Below are 17,653 nucleotides of genomic sequence, written 5' to 3' on the forward strand. Positions count from 1 at the left end.
GGCATTTATTCTCTCCTCCAATTCCTGATCCGTCATGGTAATTAATCATAATCATAATCATAATGCCAGCAATCAAAAGTTTGAAAGACAGATGAATAAGCCACGCTCTTTTTCCTTAATGAATATGTAGGCTGACCTCTGTGTAAGTGTACTGTTTTTTTTCTTTGTCCCTGAAGAAACATTGAGTGCAGGTTTTGGTGTTAAGTGGGGAAAGCTTTTGCTTCAGCATCTGGGTGGTGGGATGTGGGCCAGAAGTTTTAGGCAGGATGCAATCGTGCCACCTGGGAATGGAATGTTTTTAATTAGGATTTCCAGGCTGAGTTTGGTTTATGTCTGAAATGTTGCAGTTCTGGTCAAACGTGTCTTGGGCTGTGCGAAGCGGAAGGAAGGGAAAGGGGGCGCGCCGCTCTGGGGCAGCGAAGCTTTGGTTTAGTGTGGAAATGGGGCTCTGTCAACGTTGTTGGCAGGGATCCCTTGCCTGCTGGCTGCCTCTCACGCTGACCCTGAATCCCATGTGAGGAAAGCTCTGGTTTGCTCTGGCAGGCGTGTGTCAGTGCCGTGTATACATTTCCATCTAAGATTCTGAACAGCCATCTCGGTAACGCTTCCAGAGGCAGGGACACTGGAGAGCTTTGGTGTCACGTTTGTCCCTGTTCTGCTGAATTGCAAGGTAGGGGAGAAGAAACACAGATGTCCTCAAGGGGATAAGCAGACCAAATGAAACCTTTTTAAACTTAAAATCTACCTAAACATTAAGGTCAGTTTTCACTGGGCCAAAGAACCTCTCCCCTTCTGCTCCCTGTCCAGAAAAGCCACCAAGTCAAAGGGATAGTCACATTTGTTTTAAGAATGCTAAAGCCAAAGCTTCCAGTGTGTGTGGTGTTCAGGAAGGGATGAAGAATAATGGGGTGACATGAACAGGGAGGGGAAATACGCCCACTTCAAGATCCCTCTCTTTTGAGTCCTTCTCCAGGAAGCCCTGCCCACCCTGCATTTCTCATGGCATCCAAAATAACACACAGTGGCCAGCTGACTGTCCACCTTGAGCCAGGCCTCATGACAAGCTCTGCAGATAAAGACACATCAACAAAGTCCTCGCCCTTATCATGTGAGTCTTTTTACTTCTGAGTCATCATCTCCAATACCCTTCAGCACCAATGAAGGTGACTCACCTTTCTTTGAGTTTCTCTCTCCTTTTTGCCATTTTTCTGTTTTTAGAGTACTCTGGATCCCCTATCACAATGGCATTTACCGATTTCGTTCCTTTTAGCTCCTACAAGCATGGCTGTAGCCCCCTATCAGTCTTCCGCCAGATGACCTTCCATACCTATGCTTCCTCCCTTGGAAGACTCAGCCATGCTCCCCACTTCACAAGTATCTCAGTGGCTCTGACTTCCAAACGCACAAGGCCTGCTGGAACCCTCTCCCCAGCTCCACTTGCCGACTCCTTTTTGCCTGCAAGGTCCTCCTTAAAGAAAGCTCTCAGCTTCTTCCACTCTGAATGAATCCAATACGATGTTGCTCAGCTGCCTACATTTGCTGGCTCCCCTTCTTGTCTTCTTGTTTTCTTTCCTAGTCTTCCACATCATTCTTCCCTTGAGGTCCAAAGGCAGTGTCCCTTTCACAAAGAACCTTTTCCAGAACCAGTTATTGCCCCAACGCCCAGTGCACCCACCAGCCCTTAACAGCTCCAACTAAACTTCTAGTATGATCCATAAGACTCATCTGAGGAGAGTAGGCGCTTCCCATACTGAGTTCTTGACTTGGAACATGCACCCTTGAGAACTCAATGCTGCTGAGAAAACATTTAGCTCTGCATATGTCCTCATGATGACTTCCAGGAGGAACTGACATTTGAAAACTTTCAACCTAAAAAATGAACAGGCATAGGTGTTCATCACTCCATTTACAACTTTTAGCGGCTTTCCGTGGCTTTCTAAATCAAGTCTCAACCCTTGGCCCTTAAGACTGTCTACTTCCTAAGGTCTCATCTTAGATTTCTTCAGCTCCCCTACACAATCGTGTCACCGTAGACAAAATAGACTGTGTATTGAAATCACATTCCGTCCAATGAGCCATGGCCCATTAAATCACCTCTTCCTGGAAAACCTTCATTCTCTTGATTTCTCCAGGCATCTATTTCCTATTGAAATACCTCCAAAACCCATCAAGCATTATATCACTCTGTATTCTTCCCAACCCGTATAATTCAATGCAACCTTTCCTTCCTTTCTAAAGCACTAACTCTTGCCACCACACACCTGCCCCTGGCTGATGGTGCTTGAAAATCCTATTTATATCATTTTGTTTTTGTTCATTCTTCCTAGCTCCTAGATGCATGTCCTGACTTGGCTTGTCTTAAGATACTTGAGTCTCAGGCCCTTTTTCAAAAAATGAGGCAAAAAAAGAAGGCCTGGTACAGATAGTCTAATTCAACATTCCTTCCCCAGTCTAACCACATGAGGCTGTGGTATAATGCAGTCTCCAACTGGTGTACAGCTAAAGGGTTTCTGCGTCGGGGCAGACAGGCTACTTTCTGAATGTGTTCCAAGCAATGGCTAAGTAGGGTCTGTAGTTCCTTGGGAAATAAAATTAAGCATAAAAGTATTCTCTGAACTGTCTTATTTTATGGCAATTTTGAAAATATGAACAACTGGTATTGCATGGGCAACAACCAATCAGAGTAGACTTCACTTAAAAATCCAATATGGCCACACTCATACAAACTGGCCGGAAATTGTTTCTATTTACCACTTTCCATTAACAAATCCAAAGGGCTGTATCACTGCCTTACATGACCATGGGATTTGAGTGTCAAATCATCTCTGCTGAATAGAAAAATAAATGTACTTTGAGAACATGGGGTGAGTAGGGGAGGAGCAGCAGAAAGGGAATTTACCAGGTGAGTTTCAAATGAAACCTCAGTTCCCTTTGCTTTTTAAAGAGGATGAGTCAAGCCCTAAATAAAAAAGTCCCTTTCAAAGACCACAGTGATTGGTGATTTTACCATCATTCCAAAAGCTGCAAAGAGGAACAGAATAGAAAATAGACTTTAGGGACTGAATAGAAAACTGACAAATTTTGCAATGGACCACCATGTCCAAGTTGAGTGGATTTGCTTGTTCTTCTATGAGTAAGGTGGCTCATGTTCAAATCAGTTGGTTTGATATTCTTTTTTTCTCTGTCTTCCTACCTGTCTTCCTCCTTTTGCTCTTTCCTTCCTTTCTTCCTTTACTGAGATTCTCATTGAAAATTAAGAATGATAGATCAAAATTAGACTTATGAATGTAAGTAACAGAGATGGTATACCAAGAAAGGAATACTAAGATGGAAGAAAAGAAATCAAATAAACAGGACAGGAAATGAAGTGAGAAGTGAGACAGTTGCTTCCTAAAGCCCAGATCCACTTGTGGAAATAAAAATGAGGAAAAATCCCAGAAATCCAGGGGTCAGAGCTTGTCACTACATATTGAAAAGTGGAGAGATGGGTTAGAGATGAATGAATTGACTAGAACTTGAGGCTGATGCCAAGAGAAAAGGTAGGTAGGGATGAGATGGCGAAGACCCTGGGAACACAGAGAAAAGTCTGGACCACACCATGACCCAAGAGAACTTGAAGTCTGAAATTGCATTTTGAACCTAAGGAGACTCCAAAGCGTAAGATGGAGGAATGAGGAATGAACTTAATTTCCACGTTTCTAGAGCAGAAACTGCACACTACTTGCAGGAGTATCACTTGAGTACTGCAGCAAGAGGACCGTCATTCCAGCACAAGACAAGGTCGTCTCCACAGGCTGTTCCCACGCTCCCACTCCCAAGCAAGCTCACAGCTTCCCAGACCTGGAAGGGAGGCCATTTAGATGAATCTCTCTCATTTCCAAATGAGGTCCCTGGGACTCCAGGGGTTTCAAGAACATTCTCACATAGCTGGTTATTTGTAGATATAGTTCTTGAGTATTCATATTAAACCACAAGAAAGGAAGTTGCACTTTTTCTCTTTTCAACCTCAATTTTAGGTGTGCCTGGGTGGCTCAGCTGGTTAAGCATCTGACTCTTGACTTCAGCTCAGGTTATGATCTCATGGTTCAAGAGATGGAGGCCTGCATCTGGGTTCCGTCCTGACAGTGCAGAGCCTGCTTAGGATTCTCTCTCTCCCTTTTTCTCTGCCCCTCCTCCACTTGTTCTATTTCTCTCTCTCTCTCTCTCTGTCTCTCAAAATACATAAAAATATTAAAAAAGAAAACATTCCCAATTTTCTAATGTTTTCTCAATTTCCCTCTTTCCAATCCTAACTGAACAGTTCTAATTCCCGGTTTTTTTAAAGTTTTCAATAAAGTTTTGCACAAAATACATCATAAGATGCCCAACCTTTGGAAAGAAAGAGCTCTGGGTGTCCCCCAACATGCCTTAGTCACGATCACTTACATTTGAAGTACTTTATATTGGTTCAAGGTGGTATTTTTAAATATAAAATTGCTTAGATGAAAACAAAAGTTTTCTTAATAAGAAAGATGATGGTGGTGATGACGTTTTATAAATAGGTGGTTTTAAAATAGCCTCTTGGTGAGTCTTTGATTCCCAAAGCACCCAAGAGTCTTTAGTTTGGGTAAAGGACTTTTCTGGAACCCTAAACTGGGATGGGAGACCATAGTCTTACAAGACAGACTGCACCAATGATGACTATCATTGGCTGCTGATAATTTAATCAGAAAATGTGGGAGCGGGTTTGTCACAGTGGGGTAGAATGATTACCTCTTCCCAGTCAGAGAGCTCAACACATAGAAACTAATCAGGAAGCTCTAGCATTGGCTTGAGCCCTTCAGTGGTCATACAATCTTGTTTCTGTTCTTGTGTCACTTTTAACCTACTAGGCACCAGTTTTTGCCAAAAGAGCCACCAACCAGTCACTTTGCACACTTTCTCAATAAAAAAGTAAAGCTTGCTTTTATTTTCTGTTTGAGAACAGTTCATTATTGCAAAAGCAAAACTGCATGAGCTTGCTGCTCTACCTTAGAAGAAAAAATAGATTCCTGCCAATTAGTTTTTGGGGGCAGCTCTTTGCTGGTGGGAAACATCTTAGCCATTTTGGTCAAGAGAAAAAATTTCTTTCAACTATACTTGAATGAAAAGAAAAGAAGAGAAGAGAGAAGAGGAGAGGAGAGGAGATGAGAGGAGAGGAATGGAGGGGAGGGTAGAGGAGGGGAAGGGGGAAGAGAAGGGAAAAGAAAGAAGAAGAGAAGAGAAGAGAAGAGAAGAGGAAAGGATAGGAAAGGAAAGGAACAGGGAGGGAAGGGAAGGGAAGGGAAAAGAAGAGAAGAGAAGAGAAGAGAAGAGGAAAGAGAAGGGAAGGGAAGAAAAAAGGAAAGGAAAGGGAAGGAAAGGAAAGGAAAGGACAGGAAAGGGAAGAGAAGAGAAGAGAAGAGAAGAGAAGAGAAGAGAAGAGAAAGAAGAGAAGAGAAAGAAGAGAAAAGAGAAGAGAAAGAAAAGAAAAGAAAAGAAATTTAGATTCAAATCTCTGGCCATGATGGTCACGGAGTTTACACGTCTGCTTCCAGACCGACTTGGCTGAAGAGATGGGTTTGAGAGGCATGGGGCACTGTGTTTCCCTAAGGAAAGATCATTTAGGTGGCCACCATCACCTGCCCCATAGGATACCAAATAGTTATAACAAATTCAGAAATGGTTATCAGGAAGAAGAGTGAAGAAGAGTCCACCAAGGTTCATGAAGGAAAGAAGAGCGTGGATTGCTGTGAATGTACTAAGGTGACCCCAATGCAAAATCATTATGTAGAAGAAGGCATAGCTTTCAGGAAAGTGGTAAAATCCTCACAAGGGATTCTCCCCACAAACCCATTCTACTGTTGGAAACCAGGAAATATTCATAAGCCTGAAGATAGACTGCTGACGTCATTTTAGTCTGCTGTGTAGACTAGTGATTGGTTATAAGTAGTTTTTAAACAATCCAATTGGACATACATTATATTCACAATACTTTTATAGAACTAATTCTACAAAATGTGACGACAGGGTAACCACAGTCTGACAAGTCACTTCAGGACGGCCCCTACAAGGCGGAAGCACAACTACATTGGCTCTGCAGGGAATAGACAGAGGTGGAAGCCATTTTGCCTACACTGGTAATTGGAGTACTTAGTGGACATATGTTTTCATGGTGATTTCGTTGCTTGGCTCTGATCTGATTTGCACTAATGTACTAAGTACCACAGGGTCATGGCCTAAAGAATTAATGGAATAGATACCATGGGACTTTGGGGGATATTTTAGTAAGTTTGGATTCTTTGAGTGTCCACAGTTGACATTTTTAAGAAAAGAAATATCACTATCACATCCATGCTTCTCATAGACCCTGATGATTGTATAAAAGATTGATCATTTTGAAGTTGAAAGATTTGCTAAATCGTTTGGAACGTAACAGTTGCCGGGACAGAGAGCATGCAAGCCACAGCAGAGCTCTGAGACTTGGTAATTGTGTCTGATGGCTAGAAAAATCTTTGAGCACAGTTGGAAGTGGCTGATACATTTGATTTCATTGCTGGTCATTTTCAAAGGCCTTTTCTAACAGTCTGTATTGAGCGCATTCATTGCTTTCCTTTTATCGTTATTATGTTTTACACTGTCGCAGCTAGTTTGTGTGTTTTGTCCCAGCAACTAAAGGAAGGCTGGAAAAAATAAAATCTGGGAAAAAGTAGTCTCTTTGATCATGACAATGTTCTGACTTTTTAACAAAAACTCAGTGAAAAGAATGATTGCATTATCATATCCTATTATTAAGTGGAACTACCCATTGGTGTTCACAAACTTTCAGGCTAGAAGCTCTGAGATTTGAGGAGTGGGGAGAAAGCCCACCAGAGCCTCCCAGAGTTGAAATGACTGTACTTGCGCAGGTGGCTTGGAGATAGGGAATGGGAAGCATAACAGCATGGAGGAGTCCCCACCATCAGAACAACAAACAGAGCAATATCTTGTGTGCGTCTGGTCCTCAACTTCCACGTCCCAGGCATGCTCACGCCCCTCCTGGCATCGTTAGTTGGCTGGATAAACCTGATCTGGCAATTGTAGCAAAGCTGCAAGAAGGTCTTCCCTTTAAATATACGAACAAAGGGAGGAGAAATACAGAATGAAAACTAAAACTACAAAAATATGACTTTCAACTGTGAAAATAAATAAGTTTCCATTTATTAAGAGCTGGTGTCAGTGCAGCTAAAATACACACCCATCCAGGAAATTCACCTGCCCCCTTTTGTCTTCTTATATGAATTTACTAAAATACATGTTTACATCATTGGACCATTTTAAAATTGTTTTAGCAATCCATTTGCCTTCATTACGATCAATTGTGGTGGTGACCATCATTCTCCTCAAAGAAAAAGACAGAAAGAAGAGAAATACATATTAAGGAGTCTGGCCACTTACTCATTTTGGTTTTGCATTGTTTAGATACAGGGAAGATATTTGACAATGAAAAAAAAAGAAAAAATATATTTTCTTTCTAATAAATAAAAATAATTTAAAATGCTAGAGGCTATACATGACTATTTTAATATGTTCATTTATAAATGAAATCATTTTCTTTTCCAAAATACATGGAAGCAATATTCAAGGCAGACAAAGAGAAAGATCTGTCTACTTTATTTTTCTTGCAATTCTCGCTTATCCTAACGTTTCCACCAGTGATTCAGCATGTAAGAGGAAGAAAAGTCACATCACCATTTATGAAGTTTGTCAGGCTTTAAAAAAAGAGTTCTGGTCTCCTGGAAGTCAACATTCATCTTCAACTTCTCTGATTGGTGGGATCAAGCTGCTTGTGGATTTATATTGGTTGATCTGGTTAGCCATGTGGGTACTCATGGGCTTGATTTGAATGTTTCTGGGATAGGCATTATCCGGTTCATCTGTAAACCATTTCTTTTCTGCTAAAGGGCGAAACGGATAGAGAACAAGAAGGAGAAATGAGAAGCTTAATTAGTCCTAGGGTAAAGCCTTTGGAAAGTTCCTTGAAAAAAAAATGCAAAAATGTAATCGATAGAAGCTGACAGTGAATATAGTTGCTAAGAGGGAGTGCAGTGTAGGGAGAATTCCAGAACCTGGGACAGCTCTGCTGCCTGTGGCAAGTAATGACCAGCTTGCCCTTGGGACTTGCAAGGACCATGGGTTGGACCTCTGAGAACAAAGAGGGGTTGGAAGAGGAACTCCAGCAATGTTCTCTGGGGTTCCTTTAGTGGATTGGGAATCTTTGGTGGGAAGGAGATGCTGAATATATCAAATATTGGGCATAAACACTGTGCCTGAGGAAAGATTTGTGTGTTCACTGAATTGAGTGAAACATGAAGGAAGTCGTCCCTGACACAGAGCCAGTGATCTGGAACCTTATGCAGGATCTCCTCTTCCCAACCTGTACTTAGCTTTGTTTGTACGAGACATACTTGAAGTTATATCTCAATATACCACTCTTCTGTATTTTTTTTTTTGCAGCCAGTTTTGAGGGTCTTAAAGGAAGCCCACAGATTTTGCTGGGTAATGAGACTGAAAATCAGAATGGTCACCAATGTTTTAAGACGGTTTTGAGATGGCTTTTTATTTCAAGAAAGAAAGCTCTGTGTTGGTATACAGTCATGAAAAGAATTCCTACTGGCAATACCTTAACCGACTATAATAATCCAAGTTGTTGACAAGGGAGCTTGACGACATCTTGGCATTTCATTTCCACCCTAAACACAGAGATGGCTGGGGGAGAACGCTGAGTCAGAGCGTTTGGGGGCTGGGGAGGGGAAGAAAATGGCCTAGTATCCTCGTGGCACTTCAGTGGTATTTTACAGGATTCAGGCCTTGCCCCCGCCTTTTTCTAGGATTTGAAACTTTCTGCATAATCGGCTATGTGTACAGATATGAAGAGACTGGGCAAATAAGACATTCTAATTTGGGAATCATATCAGTGGCTTAGGAAAAGAAAAGAAAAAAGGAAAAAGCTTTCAGGCACATCCACTGCTCTAGAGACAATGGCTTCTCTTCTGCCTATCAGAACAATTCACAACTGGCCTGTTCATGGTTCTGGACTGATACGTAACAAAAAATGGCTTGATAGAGAAGTGTGAGTATGTGTGTGTATGTGTGTCTGTTGGATGGGCTAATGATCTACAAATTCAGCATCTGTGATCAGCTCACGATCGCTCTGCTTATTTCTCCTTGATCTATACTTTCTCTTGCTGTGTCAAGTCTGAGCCCTCAATGTAAACACTGTCACTGGAGTGGGTTAGTGAGAGCTTGCTCACTACCCTTTGTTCAGCAGCTCAGTTTACCCCCAGGAAACTACTGTCTCTCTCTTGGATCATTCTCCACTCCCCTTTCTCCTGCTCTGGCTCTCTCACCTATTATAATTAAGTTCACTTTGATTTGAACAGATTGGACGATAGGAATTCATAATGCTACATCCTCACAGTGAAGCTAACTGATTAAGTGCTTTAAATTATTCCCCCTGACAGAATGATAAAGTTACAATCTGTTCTGAGATGATCTACAGCTTGCCAGACTCCTACAGCTTCTTTCTACATTCATTTATCTTTTTGTCAAGCAGAGTTTTTTTTTTTTTCCTAAGCTTCAATTCCATAGATCTTTTAAAGTCATCAGCACATCTGAATTATTAATGAGGCTTTAGAGGCAAGGTTCCTGATGGACTGGTTAAAAAAGGTTGTATAGAAATCCAGGACTGTGTACACATCAAAATAATTTCAGCTCCATTTAAAAAACCATTTAGTTCAAGTGTGACATAGATGAACCATTATGCATTTGTGGAAACCAATTTTTTGTGATCTACGATTAAACTAACCTTTCAGAGAGGAGTAAAGTGTGATGGTTATCATGTTTTAAAAGCATTGCCAGGCCGCTGAAACAATTTCAAACTACGACTTTTTCCAACGGTTTATGTATAAAGATGATTTTCAGAAGAGCTGAACCTAGCGCCTGTGCTGTTTGCCTGAGCTGCCCTTGGTTTTGGCTGTACCACTGTGTGGACTGATTTTGCAAAGGGATTTAGTGCTGGGTTGGACATGCCAGTTTGGAAAGGAGACTGAACTCTTTTGATGGAAACGAGTAGGTCTTTTGGGCGAAAGACCTAAGACAGCTGCAATTTGCTGAAATTTTTACAACTGCTGCAGAGAATAATTGTTCAAAATTTAGTCTTTACAGTTCAATTCAAAGTTGGCATTTTGACCTTTCACGGCAGAGAGAATATCAATTTCCTTCTGCTGTCGGTAAGATAGCATTATTTCCCCATTTAAGCTTCATTCTCTTTCTTTCTAAATTTCTCTCCTTAAAAGAAAATCTAAGAAGAGTAGCCCCTGTGTTTTGGCCACTGAACTTCCACACAAGAAGGACTTGTGTTAAAGTGCATCCTGGTGATGAGTTGAGGTTTTTGTTATGCCTGAGAAACATGCTTTTTAATTTGGGTACCTTGTAAGATATAAACATATATGTTGTTGGAGACTTGGTTGGATAGGATGTTGAGGAAATGGAAATATATCAATGCTCTGAGCATTCTAGTAAAATATCCAGGGGCAAAGGTATTTCATGAAAAGATTCTTCCACAGGGCATCAGAGGAACACACACTTAACTGATCGCCAGTCGTTTTCTTCAAGAGAGTGCGTTGAGCATGATGACGACACTTTGGTTCACTGAATCTCATCTTCCAAAGAAGAAACTGTGCCAATGGGAAGCTACAACATTGGCTATAGGAAGAATACTCAGGGAAAGGATTTAAATGGGTGCTGAAGTGGTCCAGGATAAATCCAAATCCCTGGATTTATCTCCTCTCCCTGCCTCATCCCCTATGCCAAAAAGATTTCCGGGAGCTTCATTTTTGTTCCTAAAATGGGAGGGGCAATGGATCTAGCTGCAAGGAGCTCCTCACTGTCAGAAAAAAAAAACAACAACAACAACAACAACAAAAACCAGCCCTATTTGTTAAGTCTCTTGAGGATGCAAAGCATGACGTCATCACTGCAAGTACAGTGCGTGACCTGCCCAGATCAGGAAAGGAAGGCATTTTAGGCTCTGGCAAGTGGGCTAGTAGAACAACATAGACAGTGACTGCAGAAGAGATGCCTCTAAAAGACCTGGCACTACCATCGGGAGAAGGCACCTATCAAGACCAGCCACGCCCTGAGCTATCCACCATGGACCAGTGATGAGGTGTGGGCTAAGGAGATGGCGTGGGGCAGTGGGGAAGTCTAAATGGATCTGGGGTCTCACACGGTAGTTGCATGGCTCCAAGAAAGTCACTATATAATTGATCTCTGCTAGTTTCTCTTCTGTAAAATGGGCTAGTGATCAAATCTTCCTAATGTGGTCTGGATGAAAGGGGCTAGTGCTGGTGAAGCACTTACTGCAGGTCCAGATACGGTAAATAAACGTGAGCACGTACGTCTGTTAGTAGCCACATCACAGCATAGTGGCAGAGTTCATAGCCCAACTTTAAATTCCACTCTGCCACTTTCTGGCTGGATGCCTTTGAACAAATCTTTCAGATTCTGCATCCTTCAAACAGAGATGCTAACCACATGTACATCTGAGCTTGTGTGAGGATTGAATGAGTTAATGTATGTAAAGTGCTTAGAAAAGTATCTGGCACCGAGTAAGCACTAAGGTGTCAGTCAGCTTGTCACATAAGGTTATGTTACACGTTAGCATTAACGTGAATATTCTCAGTACTAAAGGGTTACGTAAGGATGGGCGGTACTTTTCAGTGTGGCTGCAAATGAACAAGGGATGGAGAACTAGGGAACATAAATTGGGGTGCTGGCCCACAGAATGGGGATTTTGGCAGCAGAGATGACAGAGGAGGATTCACTTGGGCTACCTTCATTTGGAAGGTAAGGAGAGGAAGGAGTGACCCAGTGTTCTTTCTGGGGGGTTCAAGGATGCTACCCTGCTGTAGGACCTGTATCCTTGAAATAATGGCTTTATACTCAACAGGTGCCCTATCCCATCCATGAACCATCTGCGTCTTCCATTGCTATTTTCATCACTGAGACAGAAGGGTCCAGGGTATGAGTGAGGACTTCCCCAAGCCATAAGGAGCCTGGAGGAGTGGGCTATGGGTGGGAAAGAACGCCAGAGCTGGGCGGACCTGACTGCCTGGATGCCTGCAAGCAGAGAAATAGGCTGCACTATGAAAACTGAGCCTCGCTGTCTCTGTGGGTTGTCAGTGCTGTGGGATTTAGCCTTTTCACATAACTACTCCCCAGAGAAGAGTACACGAAAGGAGAGATGATAATACAGCAAACGTATTTGAAATAATTGGTCCTCTTCTCGCTGTACCACAAGCTGAGGTTTAGAGAGAGAGGGCTTGAAAGAAAAAGGCTGTTTGGGTAGAGACAACAGCTGAGAACAGTGAGCCCTAACCAGGAGCTGACGCCTTCAAAGGTAACGCTGTATGGTTTCACAGCTCACCTTTCCGGAGGCAGGCTGGCTTTTGCCCTTTGCCTGGCAGACCCTGAGGCCCACAGTGGACCCACCCATGCATACTGCCTTCTTTCCTCTCCATGGGCAAAGTATGGCTATTTCATAGAAATGAAAGTCATTTGTACCCAAACCAAGGTAGCTTCCATTTGTGAAAACTGTCATTTGCAATTGTCCGCCATGGCTCTAGTTTCCTCTTTTCACTGAAAGTCTGATGCTGCCATTCGCTGGGCTGAGCAAACTTCCCCCTTTGGCCCTTTCCTGGGGCCTTGATTCAGCTGCACCCCGAGACAGACTCTTCACTGTTCCCTTTTGGATGGCAAGGGGTAGGCCCCCTCACCTCCCTAGGCAATAGATATGTAATCTCCTGGTGGGAGACAGGCAACCAATTTAGTGATAAGTGCCCACAGCTTATTCTTCATCATGTTATGACAAAACAGGGATGGGCTGAAGAAGCTTCTGGAGACACTGATTTTTACCCTGTCTTGACTTCCGTGGCCCCCCAAGTTTCTACACTATCCTTTTTATCCTTCCAAAACCTGAAGGATAGGATCCTGTTGCTATAGGAACCTGGCGGGTTGATTTAATTGTCCCTATTGGGATACAGACACCTTTAGGCTTTTCCCATGCTGAAGAAGAGCCAGTCTAAGGTTTTTCTGGTCATCTGAGATCTTGACAATACTGGCTGGAGGCACAGTCAGTTCTGTCTCATGGAACTTACGAGGGTGTTCCCCTTCTCAGAAGAAAGTGCCAACAGCACAGTAGCATCGGGAAGCACCTAGAGGCATTCACTGTTTGTTTTTTTTAAGATAAGCCAAAGGAGTAAAGATAATGTATAACATGATGAATGGTATAAAAATATTTAAGGTCAATTTATTTCAAAATATTACTGAGCGTTATTGTAATGTTCTGGGTCACAATCCTTAATATTCATAACAGAATCTGATACTTCTCCAGTTGTGGTAGAACTCTATGTATATGGGTCCATCTTTCCCTTTATACATCTGAACTGGCTTTCAGGAAGGACCCTGGGTAGCAGTCCTTAGGGGTGTTGATGATTTTATGATCATCTGGGTGAACATTGAGGCTGAGAAAGCTTCACTGCACCTCCCGGTCTACCCACTCACTTAAGGTTCAGCCCTTCAAAGCCTAAAGCAAATTGGACTGAATGGCTCACAGACTGCTTCTCTTCTAGAATGGTACAGATAATTGAGTTGCTAGCTATTGCTCTTTTAAAATGTATATACCTTCTCTTCAAATAATTCTTTCACTTTCTACCTTTACCTACTTCTTTCTTTTACTTTCTTTCCTTCTCTTTTTCTTTCCTCTTCTCTTCTATTCTTTTTTTTTATGGGGAGCAGGAAAGGGAGAGACATAATGTGAGAACCCTGTGTACTTCCTAAGAGAACCTGAGGGGGAATGGGGAAGTTTGGGGTCACATGGAAAACAATGGAGGAGACTCTGTGTTCTGTTGAGGAAAGTATAATACAGTAGTTTCAGCTAACAGAATAGAGGTCGCAATGATACCTTTTCATCACTGAATACATCATTGGCCAAATACTATAGTCAACTCTCAAGTGTGTGCCCTAAGTCCAGGGAAAATTCCAAAGTTACATCTCATGTCATAGTCTGTTCCCACTCCATTCCTGTCACAGCATCATCTCGTCAGAGCTGCTAACAGACTGTATATAACACGCATTTTGGATTTACTTCTCTCTATCTGCCCAATCTCTGGTTGGGATTGAACAAAGGCAGGTGACAGGAGAGACCTGGAAAATACAGAGACTGAGTCATGAAACCTCAGATCACTGGGTGTGGGCTATGAGTTGATACACATAACTGAACAGTTTTAACTTGGGGTCATCCTGATCAAACATAAAGGAGACCAATGTTCTGTCATTAATGAACCTCCTGGTCTAAATTAAAAAGAGGGACAAAATATTAACCAAGAAGCAGGTTTGCCAAATGGAATAGCTGCAAATGTTTTCCAGCGAAGTTTATCACCTGGCATCACACTTGTAGTAGGTCTTGCCAAGATAAACACAGAGATGTGGACAGACCGATGGTGGGGGCCGGGTTGGGGTCGTGGTAATGGGGGGAAGTGGAGGAAGCTGGGTTTCTCGATGGCAAAAGGCTTTTGGACTTGGAGCAAGGTACCAAGGTGGGCAGGGAGGCCACGTGCAGATTCGAAGGCAAGCCAGATGGAGAGAAGTTCCCCCCAAATCACCCAACCCCAAAACCAAGAACACCAAAACAAACTCTAAGGGATCTAGCGGTAGCAGCGGCACAGCCTCATTGCGCTGAGCAATTTAGAAAGTGGAGGAAAGAGAAGTAGGGAGGGAAAGGGAGGGGGAAGGGGAGGAGGAAAAAAAAAAAAGCAAAACAAACTAAAGAAAACCACAAACAGAACAATATAAACAAAAAGAAACAAACCAATAACAGAATAAAATTTGTAACTCCTTTTTTTTTAATGTCACAAAAGTTTTCACAAGGACAACGTTATAGAAGAAAACCCCCAGCAGTGGCTAGGTCATGCAGAACCATTAATTGTCATACCTTGGCCCATTCTATTCATCCTTGTTGCACTTTAGAGAGAGAAGTAAGCTATGTGAGTTTTACAATGCTTTTAAACTGTCATATTTCCTGTCGAGCACTTTAACTGGCACATTCTTATAGTTATAAATGTTCTATGGGCACAACTTTATAACCTCCTTTGCAAAGAATGCATGAAAAGCTCTTCATGATCCCAAACTGGGGTATACGTGTGTGTATATATATATATATATACACACACACACACACACATGTATATGTGTGTGTGTGTGTACATATATGTAGATATAGATATAGTTCTATATAAAAGGATAGTTATACGTAATATAGAAATCGATATATATGGGGACAAAAATAATTTGAAAAAAAATTCTTCCACTCATAGGGCTTTTTAATATACATGTATACAATTTTTCCCCACCCCATTCCTGGTCTGAATACTGCCCTGTCTTTGGTGTGGGGGCACAGGTGCAGACTGAACCTCACCATTTTGTCAGTAAAAGTGCTTGTCAATTCACACAGCAAGCAAATCTCCAAAACTATCATGCTTAGGGGAGAGAGGGGATCCGAAATCTAAACTCAAAGCATTCACCATAAAAACACCTTTTTAGAGATGGTACCACTGTGACATATTTCTCCTCCCCTCCACCCCTATTCTGTTTGGTGGAATCTGCTCAAGTAGACACTTCAAACAGGTATATGCCAGCCCAGGGCTAGTCCACACACAGGATAATTCGGTTATGGTGGAGTTTGCCGATTCATAAGAACTACCGCACCGCCTACAGCATGCATAAACATCTGACAACTGTATGCTGAAAAAGGGATTTTTCTACCTTTCAGCTCATGCTTTACTAACTGTTCAAAAAGGAAGGAAAGAAAGAAAACAAAAGAAAAAAAAAAAACAAGAATTATACCAAAATGTGTTTGGCTCACTGTTGCACACTTCTTCTCCCCCGTCTCATGACGGTAAGGAGTGGTTCGCTATTACCGTCATTCACCTGCCTAAGTGAATTGGCTGTGTTCAAGAAATTGAGGAGGAGGAATTTTCCCACCAGCTTCCTGCTTTGGGACAGCCAGCGCCATGCAGCTGTGCCCACAGTTTGAAGTAGTAGCTAGCTTTTGTCTCTGTCGAGTCAACTGTGGCTCGATCCCCCCACAATCTGATTTATTTAGCATGTTGGCTCCTAGAAAAACATGATCTGCTGCTGGGTTTATCTTCCTCACACTCTAGCTTGGCCCCAGCCCCTGCTCCTGCCTGGCACTGGGGCCTTAGCTAATCAAACAAAGGGGAGTAAAAAGGTCCCCTGAGAATGCATGGAAAAATACTCGCTCTTTCCTGAGCATTATTTATTCTGTACATAAGGTAAGTAATTCACCTTTTAAAAGATGTAAAAGTCCCAGGAAGGCAGTTTTTAATGACTTACATCTGATATTTATGATACATATGGCTTTTCATCCCAAATGTCAAAAGTGAAAGAAAAAAAAATAGCTAGTCATATGGCATAAGGAGACAGAATAACAATTTAATATGCAATCAAACCTCTGTTCACTTAGATGACTAGAATTTGATACATCCACGAATGGGATATGATTCTTTCCTCCATAGTAAGGGTAGAAATGTGCCTAAGAACTCCCAGAGGAAGCTAGCTCTGGGACGAAAGGCCTTGGTGAGTAAAAAAAGCTAGGATGTTCTCTTACAAAAGCAGATGCTTAATAATCGTCTACACAAATGGCGAAAGCCTTTTAAATGCTTCGCGATACTTCAGCCCAGAGAGTGAGAGTGGAAACAATCGATGTGTTTTTGTTGCTTTTTGGTTGCTTGCTTCAAAGAAATGTGTATGTGTATATTATTGCGTGTGTATCAAAAAAGAAGAAGAAAGAAAGAAAGGAAAACAACAACAAAATCAAAACCCGAAGCACCCTGATAATCCTGATCAATCAGAACAAACTTTTCTTCTACATTAACTAAACTTGCTTTGCATAACTGACATGGATCACAATGACGCTCCTCTACTCTGCGAACTCCTTCCTGCAGTGAGCTATTTATGTCTGGAGCATGCCTTTGGGTTATTTTTCCCCTAGAATCATAAATAACTTTTGGTCCTTCTGCTTATTTGCTGTTGTGCTCAAGGGTTTTATGGTGGTGAAATAAAAATGGCAACCACATGCACACTATCATACATATGCAAATATGTGTAAAAAAAAGGGGGTGGCTACAGGGGAAAAGGGGGAAAGTTACTGTTGGAAACACCCACTGGGGAAATGAGTGGCAGATACAGTTTCACACACGGTGGCAGTGGATACACATATCAGAGGCGCTCTTCCTGCACGTACTTCTGTTTGTCTCGGGACTCCCGGGACTTGGGTCGGTTGGGTCGGTTTGCGGTGGATGGGATGGAGTGCACGGAGGAGCTCTTCTTGCTGGATGACTGGGACGAGTGGGAGGAATGGGAGAGGCTGGCCCGGGACTGGCCGGCGTTGTGGTCAAACTGCATCAAGCAGAAGATCAGGTCTGTCGGCACGAGCTCAAACTCGTACGGGGGGTTGGTGATGACGTACCTGGACAGGGAAGCAAAGGGGTCACAGAATGAGGACAACTGGGTGCGTATTTCACCTCTCATTGAA

The 17,653-nt window shown here is 42.4% G+C and overlaps 1 protein-coding gene across 7 annotated transcripts in view; it reads right to left on the reverse strand.

Annotated features, from left to right (window-relative positions):
• Positions 1-7,557: 7,557 nt before the first annotated feature.
• KCNMA1 (potassium calcium-activated channel subfamily M alpha 1) overlaps positions 7,558-17,653 on the reverse strand; it is a 726,630-nt gene continuing 716,534 nt past the window's right edge. For 2 of the 7 annotated variants that reach the window (XM_042961233.1, XM_007095626.3), the window contains 2 exons: positions 17,363-17,587; positions 7,819-7,934 (listed from right to left, as the gene is read on the reverse strand). In XM_042961233.1, coding sequence (XP_042817167.1) covers positions 7,910-7,934; positions 17,363-17,587 — 250 coding nt within the window. In that variant the 3' untranslated portion in view covers positions 7,819-7,909. Of the gene's footprint in view, positions 7,935-14,919; positions 17,588-17,653 lie in introns of those variants that run through there. The other 5 variants (XM_015543644.2, XM_015543643.2, XM_042961232.1 and 2 more) reach the window with 4 other exon arrangements.

This window comes from Panthera tigris, chromosome D2 (genome assembly GCF_018350195.1).
Source record: "Panthera tigris isolate Pti1 chromosome D2, P.tigris_Pti1_mat1.1, whole genome shotgun sequence".
Taxonomy (NCBI): Eukaryota; Metazoa; Chordata; class Mammalia; order Carnivora; family Felidae; genus Panthera; species Panthera tigris.